This window comes from Ambystoma mexicanum, chromosome 4q (genome assembly GCF_040938575.1).
Source record: "Ambystoma mexicanum isolate Mex_15411 chromosome 4q, UKY_AmexF1_1, whole genome shotgun sequence".
In the NCBI taxonomy this organism is placed as follows: Eukaryota; Metazoa; Chordata; class Amphibia; order Caudata; family Ambystomatidae; genus Ambystoma; species Ambystoma mexicanum.
In genome coordinates this window covers 258,386,339-258,399,397 of record NC_090928.1, presented here as the reverse complement: position 1 = coordinate 258,399,397, position 13,059 = coordinate 258,386,339, and the positions used below count along the sequence as shown (strand labels likewise).

The 13,059-nt window shown below is 44.9% G+C and overlaps 1 protein-coding gene across 1 annotated transcript in view; it reads right to left on the bottom strand.

Moving 5' to 3' along the window:
- Nucleotides 1-13,059, bottom strand: part of SCCPDH (saccharopine dehydrogenase (putative)) — a 496,773-nt gene that overhangs the window by 174,770 nt on the left and 308,944 nt on the right. Inside the window, exon 7 of the mRNA XM_069607830.1 lies at nucleotides 5,836-5,953. Coding sequence (XP_069463931.1) covers nucleotides 5,836-5,953 — 118 coding nt within the window. The remainder of the gene's footprint in view (nucleotides 1-5,835; nucleotides 5,954-13,059) is intronic.

The window sequence follows — 13,059 nt, the reverse complement described above, 5'->3', positions numbered from 1 at the left end:
CCCATGAGCTTTGCAAGTACTACATTGAGATCCCAGCCTGGCAGTGGGCTTGAGGGTGGAGCATTTTCACTCCCTCCATAAATGCCTTAATGACAGGAACTTTCCACCATGACACTTTAATGTGAGAGGCGGTGTATGCCGATAATGCCGCCAGGTGAACCTTTATAGAGTTAAAGACTAACCCTGAGTCAATAAAGTGGAGCATGCAATGAAGAAAGTGGGATGGAGTACATTCTATGGGGTTGATTTGTTTAGACTGGCACCTAATTACAAATCTCCTCCACTTGTCTGGTGTTTGGTTTACATGCCTCCTTGAGGATATCCATACACCTTTGTGGTAAATTAAGATGGCCAAACTATGACCTCAGGAGCCAGGCTGCCAAGTTCTTGGAGTGAGGTTGAGGGTGTAATGTTGTTCCCCCGTGCTGGGATTGCAAATTGGGCTGGCACGGGAGCTTGATGGGATCGCACATTGCCAGTTTGTGCAGATGTGGATACCAGGGTTGTTTCGTCCACATGGGAGCAAATAGGATAAGCGTCATCTGTTCTCTGTGAATCTTGTTCACCACCCTGCTAGTGGAGTTGGGGGGGGGAAAGCAGAAGCAAATTTCTCCCTAACCAACTCACCCATAGGGCATTCCCCTTGGAGTCTGGTTGTGGAAAACTGGTTGCGAAGTCTGGGCATTACTTGTTTTCTCTTGTAGCTAACAAGTCTAGCGTGGGGTACCCCCACTGTGAGAAAATGTGATCTATGACGCTTGTGTCGATTCGCCACTCGTGATCTTCTGGTAGAGGATCTCTGCTTAGAGTGTTGAGTTCCCCTGGAACATGTTGGGAAGTCAGGAACATCCCCTGTTTGAGTGCCCATTTCCATATTTTGTGCAGGCTTGGACAGATTTGGAAAATGTGTGCCCCCCTGCTTGCTGATATGGAATATTGCAGTGGTGCTGTGAGGATATGTACCGACTGATTTGTCAGCTGTGCTTCGAAGGCTTGGAGCACTTTGAATACTGCTAGAAGTTCCAGCAGGTTGATATGGTTCTGTGCTGTGATTTGAGTCCACAGACCATGTGTTGTGAGATGAAGGTGATGTGCCCCCCACACCCGGAGAGTGATGAGTCTGTTGTAACCATTGCTAGCACCGCTGGATCGTGGAAGGGCTTTCCCTTTAACAAACTCTTTTGTCCACCAGCAAAGGGCTTGTACTACTGTTGGCGAAACGACCACTAGATCGTCCCACCAACCGCTTGCCTGAGACCATTTCTCTACCACTCCTGCATCTGGCGCAATCGTGCGTGTGGGACCAGGTAAATGCAAGATGCCATCATGCCGAGCAAACGCATAGCTTTGCGTACGCTTATCTGGTGACCGGCTTGATAATGAGGTATCAGCAGCAGTATGTTTTGGATTCTTTCCTTTGATGTAAGCTCCTAGGAACGGTTTGGTCTTGTTTGGTACAAGTCTTAATTTTTTCACCGTTTATTGAGAAGCCCAATTGGAAAAGGTGGTTTATTGTTTTGTGTATTTTGCCTATAAATTTGGGGAGACCCCCCTGTGACCGGTCAGTCGTCCAGTTAGGGGCACACTGGGATTGCCTCCCTGCGCAAGTGCGCTGCCACCACCGCCAGTACCTTGGTGAATACACTTGGAGCAGACACTATTTTGAAGGGCAGCACTTTGAATTGGTAATGCTGGTTTGCCATCTTGAAACGCAAGACTTTTCTGTGCGCTGAGAACATAGAAATCTGAAAATAGTCCTCTTTCATATACAAGGTTGCCATGTAATCCCCCTGCTTTAGCAGTGCGATTACTTCTTGTAGCGTTGCCTTGCAGAATGTTTGTGGCTTGACATAGGTGTTTGCAGGGCGCAGATCATCGTTAGATCTTTCATTGGCACAAGGAAACACGTTGAATAGATACCCTTGTTTACCTGGTTTGCCGGTACAATTTCGACGGCGTCCTTCAACAGCAGCCCTGTGACCTCTTCTAGAAGGATGCGCTGTTCCTTCTTTGTGGTGGTTCTTTAACGCGGGGGATGGTTGGAGGGTTGTGCAGTAACTCTATGCAATAACCACCGGCCATGGTTGAAAGCACCCACTTGTCCGAGGCGATTGCCTCCCATGCGTGGGTGAAGTGTGTTATACGTCCTCTTACTGGAGTGGCATGTGAGGGGACCTGAAGCGGGTGGTCATTGCTCTCCCCCGGCCATGAGATCTTCGCTGGCCCCTTTGGAAACCTTGAGAGGCTTGTCCTTGATTTGAACCCCAGGACGACCCCCCGATTCTGGCTGTATCCGGAACCCCTCTGCGAATGTTGTCCCCTGAAGCGACGAAAACGGTTATTGCATCTTTGGCCCAATGGTTTGTTAGTGAGCTGGCCTAGAGACTTCAGAGTGTCATACTCTTCCTTAGCACTCTTTAACGCATCTTCAACTGCCTTGCCGAACAGAACATTAAGCTCGATCGGCATATTGAGGAGTGTTGCCTGCGTCTCTAATTTAAAACCTGACTGCTGTAGTCATGCATGACGCTTTATAAGTGTACCTTCTGCAATGATTCTACTAGTATCATCTGCTGCAGCCAAGTTATAATTTTTTTAAAGCAGTTAGACACTGCCTTTGTCTTTCCTTCCACCACTGCAAGGGACAGTTAGGACTAGAGGCGCTGGAGCGGAGGCCATTAATGTTGCAATTTCCTCCCACTTGTGGCAGTTGTAACTTTGTAGCAAAGTGGTGGTGTTGGCAATTCTTGTTTGATATGCCACAGAGGTGGCCATTTTCCTTCTAAGAGTGTAAATCTTCTTGCTCTCTTTATCGGGGGTGCTTCTGATGAAGCTAGAGGTGTTCCCGCCCTTTTCCTTGTCGTGGTAGCTACCAGTGAGTCTGGCTTTAATTGACCCTTGATGGTAAAGAGGGCCTGTGGTCCCTGGGCGTAACATTTTCTCAATGCAAGGGTTTACTGCCTACGTTTCATTAGGGGTTTCTAAAGAGGATTGTATTCTTCTCTGTACTGATTGTAGAATGGGTATAAATTGGGTTACAGCCTTTTTGTCACACAATATGTCTTCGACAAAATCCTTGTCAAATTGTGTTTCCCCGAGTTAGAATTTGGCAAAGATCTGCTGCTTTTAGGGGCATGTCAATAAATTGTAGTTGGTTATCTACTGGTGAGTCTGCCACTGGTGGGTCTACGTGATCTGGAGAGGTTAAGACGTAAAAGTCTTCCTCATCTTCATCATAGTAATAATCTACCTCTCCTAGGGTTTCTTGATCCTCAGACTCTGTTATTGGGATCAAAAAGATCAAATTGGTCTGGGTCTTGCTGAGGGGTGACTTGAAGGATTTCTGGCCGTGCCCTTTTTGCTGGGGGTTGTGAAGATGTGGTGCCACTAGCTGGTGGCGTGTATTTTAAGCTTTCTATTGCTTGGGAATTTTTCTAAAAAAACAAAAACAAAAAAAGCAAAACAATCGGCCTTAAAGGACATGGGTCTGTCTCACTATCAATATCTTCAGCCGACCACTGTGAGGAACTTGGGATTGTAACTGGGGTGGGAGGTAATCCAGGTGTAGGCTGCCCTTTGTGTTTCATAGTTGAAGACCTAGTACCCTCCCCCTGTGAAACACTGTCTCTTTATGTGATGCACTCTTTCTCCCTATGGGAATGGTGGTTTCTTTGAAGTGTGTTTTTTTGAAGTTCTCCCTTTAATAAGTGTTTCAGGAACATGTTTTTGTACCAGATGAGACATTTCTGAAGTCTGCGGGTGTCTCGCTGATTTCAACATTGAGGATTGTCGTATTTCGGCAGATGGGAGGGACAGAGCCGTGTCTTTTAACGTTCAGTCTTCGGGTGCTGCTGCATTAGACACAGGGCCCGAGTTGGATTTCTCACTCGACTTTTGGGGCCTGTTGTGAGGCAAACGTGATCACGAATGCCCAGAGGACAGGGAGCTAATGGACCTTCCCCTCGATGCCGTGTGCAGCCGTATAGACGGCGTTATCACTGACTCTTGGCCATGGGGTGCGTGCTTTGTGTGGGATGATGTGTGTGCTGATGCTGCCGGGTGTCGTCCCCGTAACAGTGCCGCCGGCTTGTCTGATGGGGTCGGGGGCTAGCACGTGGGAATCCGAAGGTTCCCCATCTCCTTCGTCATCTGAGAAGACGGCGATGCTGCCGTCGCTGGAAGCACCCTCCACGTCTATAGCGGACTCGGCCTGCATGGCGTTATGGGCCCAACGTTTAGTTTTTCAGTCCTTTAGGGTGTTGGAAATAAAAAGCTGGCAAGCTTCAGTGGCCCTCATCGTGATCCCTCAGATGCTGGTCCTTCCAGGGACATTTTCTGTTGCAAATGGACCAGAATTTAAAAGGTGCATTTTCCATGATTGGTTGGAAAAGCAGCTTGGCGATTATAAAGGGGGAAAAGGGAAATATGCATTTTCTTAGTAGCCTAAGATATGACCACTCCCCACTCTCCCTACTGTATGGGATGAGGCCCTGAGCGGCCTTCGAAGGCCTTAGGAGTGTCGCTGAAGCAAGTTGGGCTTCCGATGACGTTTGTTCTTAAAACAGTTGTCGAAGATGTTCATCGAAGGACGTATAAAGGACACCGAGTAACTAGCTCTAATTTCGTTATTAATAAATGGCGTAAGCCGAAAAGAACTGTGAGTTTAGCTGGCGACAATACTGGCGAAAAAAAAACAAAAAAAAACAATCTGAGTGACCTCAACACGTGAAGGACCATTGATACAGTGGACGTCACACTAGGGATAGTATTACTGGCATGCCCCGTCGACGTCCCTTTTCGAGTTTCGAAAACAACTGTAATACTCTGCAGCTTCCACTAGATGTCGGCCTATGCATAGATATGTGATCTAAGCAGAATCCACATATATATATATATATATATATATATACAGAGCCTCTCCCAGACAAAACAGTTGACGCGTTTCACAGCACCTCTTGCCGGTTGATCACAAAATATACATAGAGCGTACGTAAGTCATTTAACAAATGCAAGTGAAGCTCAAGGTGAGGGGAAGGCCAGATGTTTCAATATATGCAAATACATTAATAGGCTTTAAATCAAAAGGATAAAACCATTTCACACAGCCTTTCTGCCATGGAACAGTTAGTCCATCAAATAGGACATTAAATAAGTCCTACTTCTTGTCACTACCAGCTGCCAAGTAGTAATGACACAAAGCTCTTTAAAAGGACCACCTTCATTTCATGGAAAAGAATTAGAAAACATGATGTGGGAACTGATATGGGTAAGGTGAACTAAAAGCACAGACTGTGCAACTCCAGAGTAACTGACTTTTGACACCCAGTAGACTCAAAAGGACCGGTATGGGCAAAGAAATCTTCCAATCTTAGCTGAAGAAACTGAAAGGAAAGGGGTGCCTCTAGGGAATGTATGCAATGGATATCCAGTTTAGAAGGGGAGAAAACACGATAAAAGCACTAGGACATTAACACTGTGATATGAAGGCAACTTTGTTTTCTCATTGGGGCATCAACAATATCATATGACCCAGAGAGGGTGGGCGAGGGTATGGTAATAATTAAAAAATTTACTTTGTATTGGAGATGAACTGCATGCAAGGAGGGTAATTTATCATTAATGCAGATGTGATATGTCATGATCTATTTCTGCATGAGACACTAATGAAAATGTCAAAAAGAACCTATATTTTCAAGCATCGTCAGAATAATCAAAAAGTTCAATGAAGGCCATTAAGAATACCTGTTTTATTACAAATTAAGCATAATTTTCAACCATGCAGCCGGATAAACTATGGTTAAACATTGAAGTCAATTTTGTGACGCACTAACTTACAGGTGTTTCTTGCAAACTATCATGAAGGTAACGTTGCGTTCTTTTTACCACAGAAGCATCTGATCCCAGGAATGGAATGGAATACTGTTTGATTTCATTGGAGTAAAATAAAGCTCCCCTGTAGACAAAGGAATCAACCAAATATTTGTACCATTACATTTTCAAATGATTCATAGAAAGCACTCATGGGCATACATTAGTAAATACAAAAAGCAGGCTTTAAAATATGTAGGTTTTTATACAGTACATACACTACATGTTACAGTAGTAACTATGTTAACTCTAAACACCCCTACCCCGCACCTTCAGTCATACACGGCATCATTACATGTTTGCCCGTCTGGAAACAAGGGTGCCAGTAAGCTCACTGGCATCCTTGTTTCCGGACTGGCAAACTACAAGTCTGCCTGCCGGAACCGCTGTGGCCGACAGGTCTGACCCTGCCGGGCAGAGCGGCCACAATAGGCAGACTTGTCACGAGAGCACCAGCACCGTTGCGAACAGTGATGGTGCTCCCGTGTCCCCACCCCCATAGAATCCCGTAGGACTCCATGTGAATGGGGATTAACAAATGTACCAGCGCCTGAACTCCCGGCCGCCGGACGTTTAATAGCCCAGTGGTAACGGGAAGTCAGGCAGTAGTAAATTATTACGGGTCTGGCAGCAACCCGCCAGTAACACCTGTAGGGTTACTGCCAGACCCGTAATGAGGCCCACTGTATCCCTATATCACTTTCCAGTGCTGGATCAAGTGCACAAACCGAAGAGGATCCAGCACACCTTTTTCTCTGGTCTCAATATATAAAATAGATTTTACTGCAAGGCAAAAGTGCAGTTAGAGGGTAAATCAAAGTTGCTTACCTCTAGGCACAGTTCTCCAGCATTGGTATCTTTTTTTAGTTTTGCATTCTTAATGAATATTACCAGACATTTTGGTGGGAATCTCCCGGTTACAAAAGAATATTCTTCCCATAGTTATAAATCTAGATTATAATATGATGTACAGAGCAAGAAAATAGACTATAGGGTAAACTGCGTTTAGAGTGTGCTTGGCCCATAGGTAATATACATGGTGGTGTGCTGCAGAATCGGTGAAGCTGGGTCCTACCCTCGACCCAGTATAAATTGACACAAGGGTCAGTTAGACCAAATGCCTGCGCTCACCTACAGTTAATTATACTATTAATTCAATTGTACTTCCCACTGGTGGGGATTATTCATTTGAGTATATATCAGCAATAATAAATTGCCGTGTCCAGTCTTGTAAAGACGTGTTTTTTAATTGGAGTAATCATGGTCCAGCCGACACGTGTTTTGACCAAATGGTCTTTCTCAAGGCTGGCGATCATTGTCCAACCCATTTAAAATGATATTTAAAAAAGCCAAAATGTATGACAAAATGGAGACATATACCAGGTTCAAGATGGGCAGACAGAAATAAGTCATTTTTTTTTCAATAAGTGACATTAGACTTTGAAATTAAAGCTTTCTACACATGAAAGGATAGCAAATTGGTTAATAATAGTACCAACCAAAATACACTGATTTAAGAGTGTCTAATATCACACGCATGTAAATGTGCTAAATTGGTCCTAAGTTGGATTACTAATGAGACAGTCATGCTGTCACCATGTTAGTAAAGTTTGTTGATGCCCTAATTAGTTTCTTATTACCATAAGAAATCAACCTGCTAGGTACGGATATAGGCGGGATTCAAAACACTCAACAGTAGAAACCGTGCGAGTTCAACTAAAAAAGAATAATATTTAATGTGAATTAGTTATCACCAAAAATGGCAGTAAATCTCGTCCCAAAAAATGTGGCACTAGGCTTACCTAGTTTGGTATGACCTGCCACCATATAATGTACAGCATAGGTGTGTGTAGATTTTAATATTGTTTGTATCTGTCAAGTGTAACAGATTGATTGTTAGGTAAGTTCTCATGGTCGGCAGTTATTGTGAAATTATTTGAATAGAAGTTGAATGACTTACCCTGGCCGTATCGAATTTGATGTACTGTTTCCAGATGGGTATTAGCCTCCCGGGTAAAAAAGTCCTGCTTGATGTAAACAGTGAATAGGTTCATCCATGGATTTTCTTTATATATGCCATATAATGTGTCCCCTAAATCCCTTGGTATTGGTAGGGATTGGGGTACTTCTTTCATCATTGAGGCATGTGCCTAAATATCCACTGTGATCAGTTCATAAGTCTGAATTGTTTATGGGAAAACTAAACATGCACTCCTGAAAAATACAAGCAAGGCACGTTTCCCCCTGTAGGTCAGACTCGACATCAATAGCTAACTAGAAAAAAAGGAAACGGTAAACCCTTACAATGTTAGGAACTGGGAGTCCTGGAAGGAATCACCCCGTGCGACCAGCGTGTCTTCCACATGCGATTTCAACATGGCGCCTGCAGCCTGAAAATGTGTGACATTATGCGCACGCGTGACGTCAAATTCATAAACAGAGCGGCGCCTGCGTTCGGGAACCAATGCTCCAATTCTAATCCCTGCATGGAAATGTATTTCCAACAGTGAACCCAACCATTAGTAGTGGTTGATTTAAATGGAAATTGGGCTGGTGCTCCCTGAAATATGATAAAAATGAATGCGTCTTCGAACTGAAAAACATTGCAGACCTGTTGTACCATCTCAATGGTTTTTAAGTGTGATGGCCTTAATTATTACAGACCGATGTTAATTGTTCTTAACTGATTAAAATACCACATTTATGCATTACTGCTTGCTCATGTTAGAATTATTGAATACTATTGATAGTAGAATGGGTGTATTGGGTGATTGCTCCATCCAGACTAACATAATGTTGATTTTGTTCAGTACGAGTAGCATGCCCTGAGACAGTTGACAAGTTGTGTTGCATGGATAAACCACAAGTATTTTGGTATTATACGAGATGCCCAAGATAAAACAATTGTCCTACCCAGTCATAACATTAGCAATTGTTGTTGTACTCTATACAATGTACGATACCATAGTTTTATAAACCTAAGCATTCGCTAATTACATTGTTCCTGCAGAATTATCACATTGTTATTCTCCACAATAGTAGACAATGTCATGATTATGAGGTCATAACCTTTATCACATTCGGATATTCTTACAATACAAGCAAATTATTTTTTTATATTGTTGCCCCTGATGTTTGAGATGTTGATGCTATCACATTGAAACATCGAGGCTACAGGAACACATACATCTCATGTTCAGAGTTGAGAACCTCCAATATACTTCTTAAACTACAAATACATTTAGCCTCCATGAGTCTCAAAGTAAGTTTTAGGTCACCACCATGTTTGCCCCTTTCAACGATGCCAGGACCTTCTGGGGCAAAGGCTCTTTCTGGCAAAGTCTCTTGCCATAGAAGGCCTGCTGAACCATAAACAATCAACAAAACAAAAGGTCCTTTGGTAATCATTCACGTTGGGGCAATTGCTCTTTGCCCTTTGGATTCCCCTCAGCCGGGCTCCAATCCTTCTTGCAATGTTAGCCTCAATCAATGGGGTTCACTACGGCCTTTCACTCAAAATCGTATCATTCAACAGTATCAACAGTTTTTTAACCAACTATCCATTGTGGACATACCTAAGCTGGGTTCACACGTGTCATCGCAATGTTCACGGGTATATCACTGTTTTACCCTCAACTTGCAGGCATTCCTCTGTGAGGGTTCACATTTGCCAGTTTCCCAGTTCAATCAGTTTTCTATAATGTGTCAGACTTTAGAGAGTATGAGGGGTTTTGCTTGACCATCGTACGACCACTGACACTTCACACTAGCCTCTCCTAAGGCTCTTGGATGTTGTGGTTTCAACAAAACAACCCAAAAAAGTCAGAGTCCTTCGAATAACCGTCCATGCAATGCCCGACCAGTCTGCTTCTGAACCTTTTACCAGGGTTTCTTTAAAGTTCAATTACACAAGTTCTTGGTTCAACAAGGTTGCCGCCCGCAACCTTGAGCCCAGCAGAGTTTGGTTTTGCTATCTGTCTTCTCCGACTCACTGGCTGTGCTGAACTGTTAGTTTCTTGTCTCGGGAGTCAAGGATGGAACCATGGCAGCAAGCGCTTCTCCCTGCTTTGCCTATCAGCGCGGGAGGGCCCCATTGTGCCGCTGACACCTGTCACACCACACTCCAGCTGGACTTCCCGGTCTTATGCTTTTCCTTTCAGATCTGAAATGTAAAGGACAAGGGCAATTCCCTCTTCGTGGTCCCTCCAGGTCTCTCTGCCTTTCTCCTCCACTTTAACTGCCAGTTTGGAATATTTGCTTCCTTGTGCGTTCAGCCTTGCTCGAAGTGTGCTTTCGTGCTCTGCCTTTTATCCATGTGGGGACGAAAAAGGGCCGTCAGGTGTGCATAGTTAATTGTCTGACTCTGCATAACCCTTGTGTTGGGACATGCCAGGTAAACGGTCCTAGTGTTGGTCTGTTGTCTGTCTCGATGTAGGAAAGTGTTTGTGTTAGAAAAAAGGGATGGGGGTGGGTAGAACTAAGTATCCTACGAGGTAGGATTGGCAAAAGGTGTTATAAGAAAGGGGGTACCGCATGTCATCCGTCGGTGCCCTACTTCCGCTCCCCGTGTACCCCTCATCCAGGTTATCTTCCCGCACTGGTCCACCCTCAGGAACTGGATGCAATAGTGATGGCTGTGTCCTGGCCAGCTGGATGACATATCCCCGGGGACTAGTTAGGGAGACAGCTCACAGGTCTGAATGTTTAAATTTTAACATCTCAGAAACCAGGCATGAAGGTTCAGTGTTCTGATCCCTGGGTAAAAAAGACCCAACTCTTGTGAGAGAAGATCCACTCTCTGGGGAAGACGGAATGGAGAGCAGATGGACATGTTTAGAAGGTCCGGGTACCACGTCCTCCTGGCCCAATAAGGATCATGGATTTCCTGAACTTCCTCAACCTCTTGATGGCATGAGGGACGACGGGGACTAGTGGGAACAACTACACGAGTGGAAGTTATCAGTCAACCACACAATTTGTCCTCCAGAGCTCCTCTCTAAGGAAATGCCCTGGAGAAGAACAGGTTGCACTTCCAGTTGATATTGGATGCAAACCGATCCACTCGAGGCACACCCCAGAGAGCAGAGATCTCTAGAAGGACTTCCTGAGGAAACTCCCACTCATGGGAGATCGTGCTCTGCCTGCTCAAACAGTCCACTGTTGTATTCTCTATTGTGGATAGGTGAACAACTGACAAAGATCCAGTTTTGTAGAGCCCAGAACCAGAGCTGCATTGCCTCCTTTTCGGCACTGGCACTCTTGGAAGCTGTGTCTGACTGAGCAGGCAAGCTGCAGTCATCCAGCTGCCGGCCACACCCCGTTGTTGCCATTTTATTTTGGCAGATGTTATGACTGTTCAGTGTTCTGCATTTGTGTGTTGTGGGGAAGTGTTTAATAACTGGTCTGCCAGGCAAGCTGCAGGGCCAGGCCTTAAAGCACTGTACGTTTGCATTGTGTAACTTGTGTTGGCATTTTGTTGTTTGTTGGATAGATCGGTTCTGCTGTCACTGACTGGATACATTGGTGCCTGGACTCCTGGGGATTGATCCCAGGCCCACGTGCTGCAACTGTCTAAAGAACTGCTGCCACCCTGCAGCACAGGCACGATCATTAAGACCATGGTTAATATGAAGCATTGTTTAACAATGACTCGAAATCTGTGTCAGAGGCATGTAAGGTCTCTTCCTGTGATGCCATTGGTAGTCATCACTGTGTGATGCCAAGTTTCACGGACTATGTGGTATTGGTGAAATTACGCCACCTCGGATAGGATTGCGGTGATGCAGGTTGCCTTTCACATGTCCGAAAGATTAGTCTGGTCTGAAAACTATTATTATTATTATTAACATCTTTGTAATCACAAGTCAATGTGCAACCACTGTGGAGTCCATTACATCGGGGGCCACACTTAAAGCTGAATATTTCAGTGGTAGAGTGGGTGAAATGATCTCTCTAGTAAACGCTGGTCAGCAAAAAGTGTTCTAGCAGCCCCTGTACTTAACAGGAGGGGAAGCACCCACAGGCACAGCTACCATGCATGGCCTGTATGTGCCATGTTCCTGTTCATTTAGGAAGTGCTAATATTGTCCTGTTTTTAACTTTGCATTCTGGGATTTGTAGTCTTGTATTTCGCCCCATTATAGCCTACAAGTCACAGCATATAAAGTTAAAATCAGGACTTGACTAGCATCTCTCAAATATAAGGCATTGTATCTCCAGTCCTGTACTTCTTTGTTGCAAACATATTGTGATGTGGTTCTTGAAGTCATTTGGAAATAAATTCAACTCCCAGTTCCGGGCTTGAAACATGTCTCCTGTGAAATGGGGTCATATAGCATCTCACATCTGTCACCTTCTCAAGTTCAGCTTTTTTTAGCCAACAGTCTTTGAAAAGCTGCCACACTTGTAGGTTCATGTTTGTGTGCAAAAATTACAAGTCACTCACCGTAGCGACCAACATACTCTTAGTCCATATTCCCCTTTCCTACACACTGTATGGTTGTCCCTTCCTAGGGACGCGAGACAGAACCTTTTTCAGCAGAAAAACCTTCTTCCCCTTTAAATTCGACGCATGCGGAGTGCAGCCCTGCAAGCATGCCATACCCCGATTTCGCCCACAGGCACCACTCCTCAGTCTCGATTGACGCGTCAACAATATCTATCATTGCCTAATGACACCAGTATTATTAGGGGGAGGGGGGCGGTGGGACGTATGGAGGAAAGGGGACTATGGACTAAAAGTAGGTTAGTCACTACAGTGAGTAACTTGTAATTACTCTTGCATACTGTCCCCTTTCCTCCATACTGTATGGGCGATTACAACTGAATGTAGCCCCAGGGTGGAGCGGAGACCCTCCTTTAGAAAACAAGTTCCTTAGAACCGCCTGTCCGAAGGCCACGTCCGACTTGGAGCCGGCGTCCATCCACCTCGTGATCAAGGCATTGGATGCCTGATACCTTTGGGGGAATCCACACCTGGTTGACAGTGTGTCCGACTTGCGGAAGCCCTTGGTCCTATCCAGATAGAATTTCAGAGCGCGTCTGACATCCAGACAGTGCAAGACTGAGCCTCGCCCTTGGGGTCAGCGAATAATGTAGGTAGGACTATATTCTCATTTAGATGGAACACGGAGGGTACCTTAGGTAGGAAAGCCGGGTGAGTCCGTAGGACCAACTTATCCCTGTGGAAAG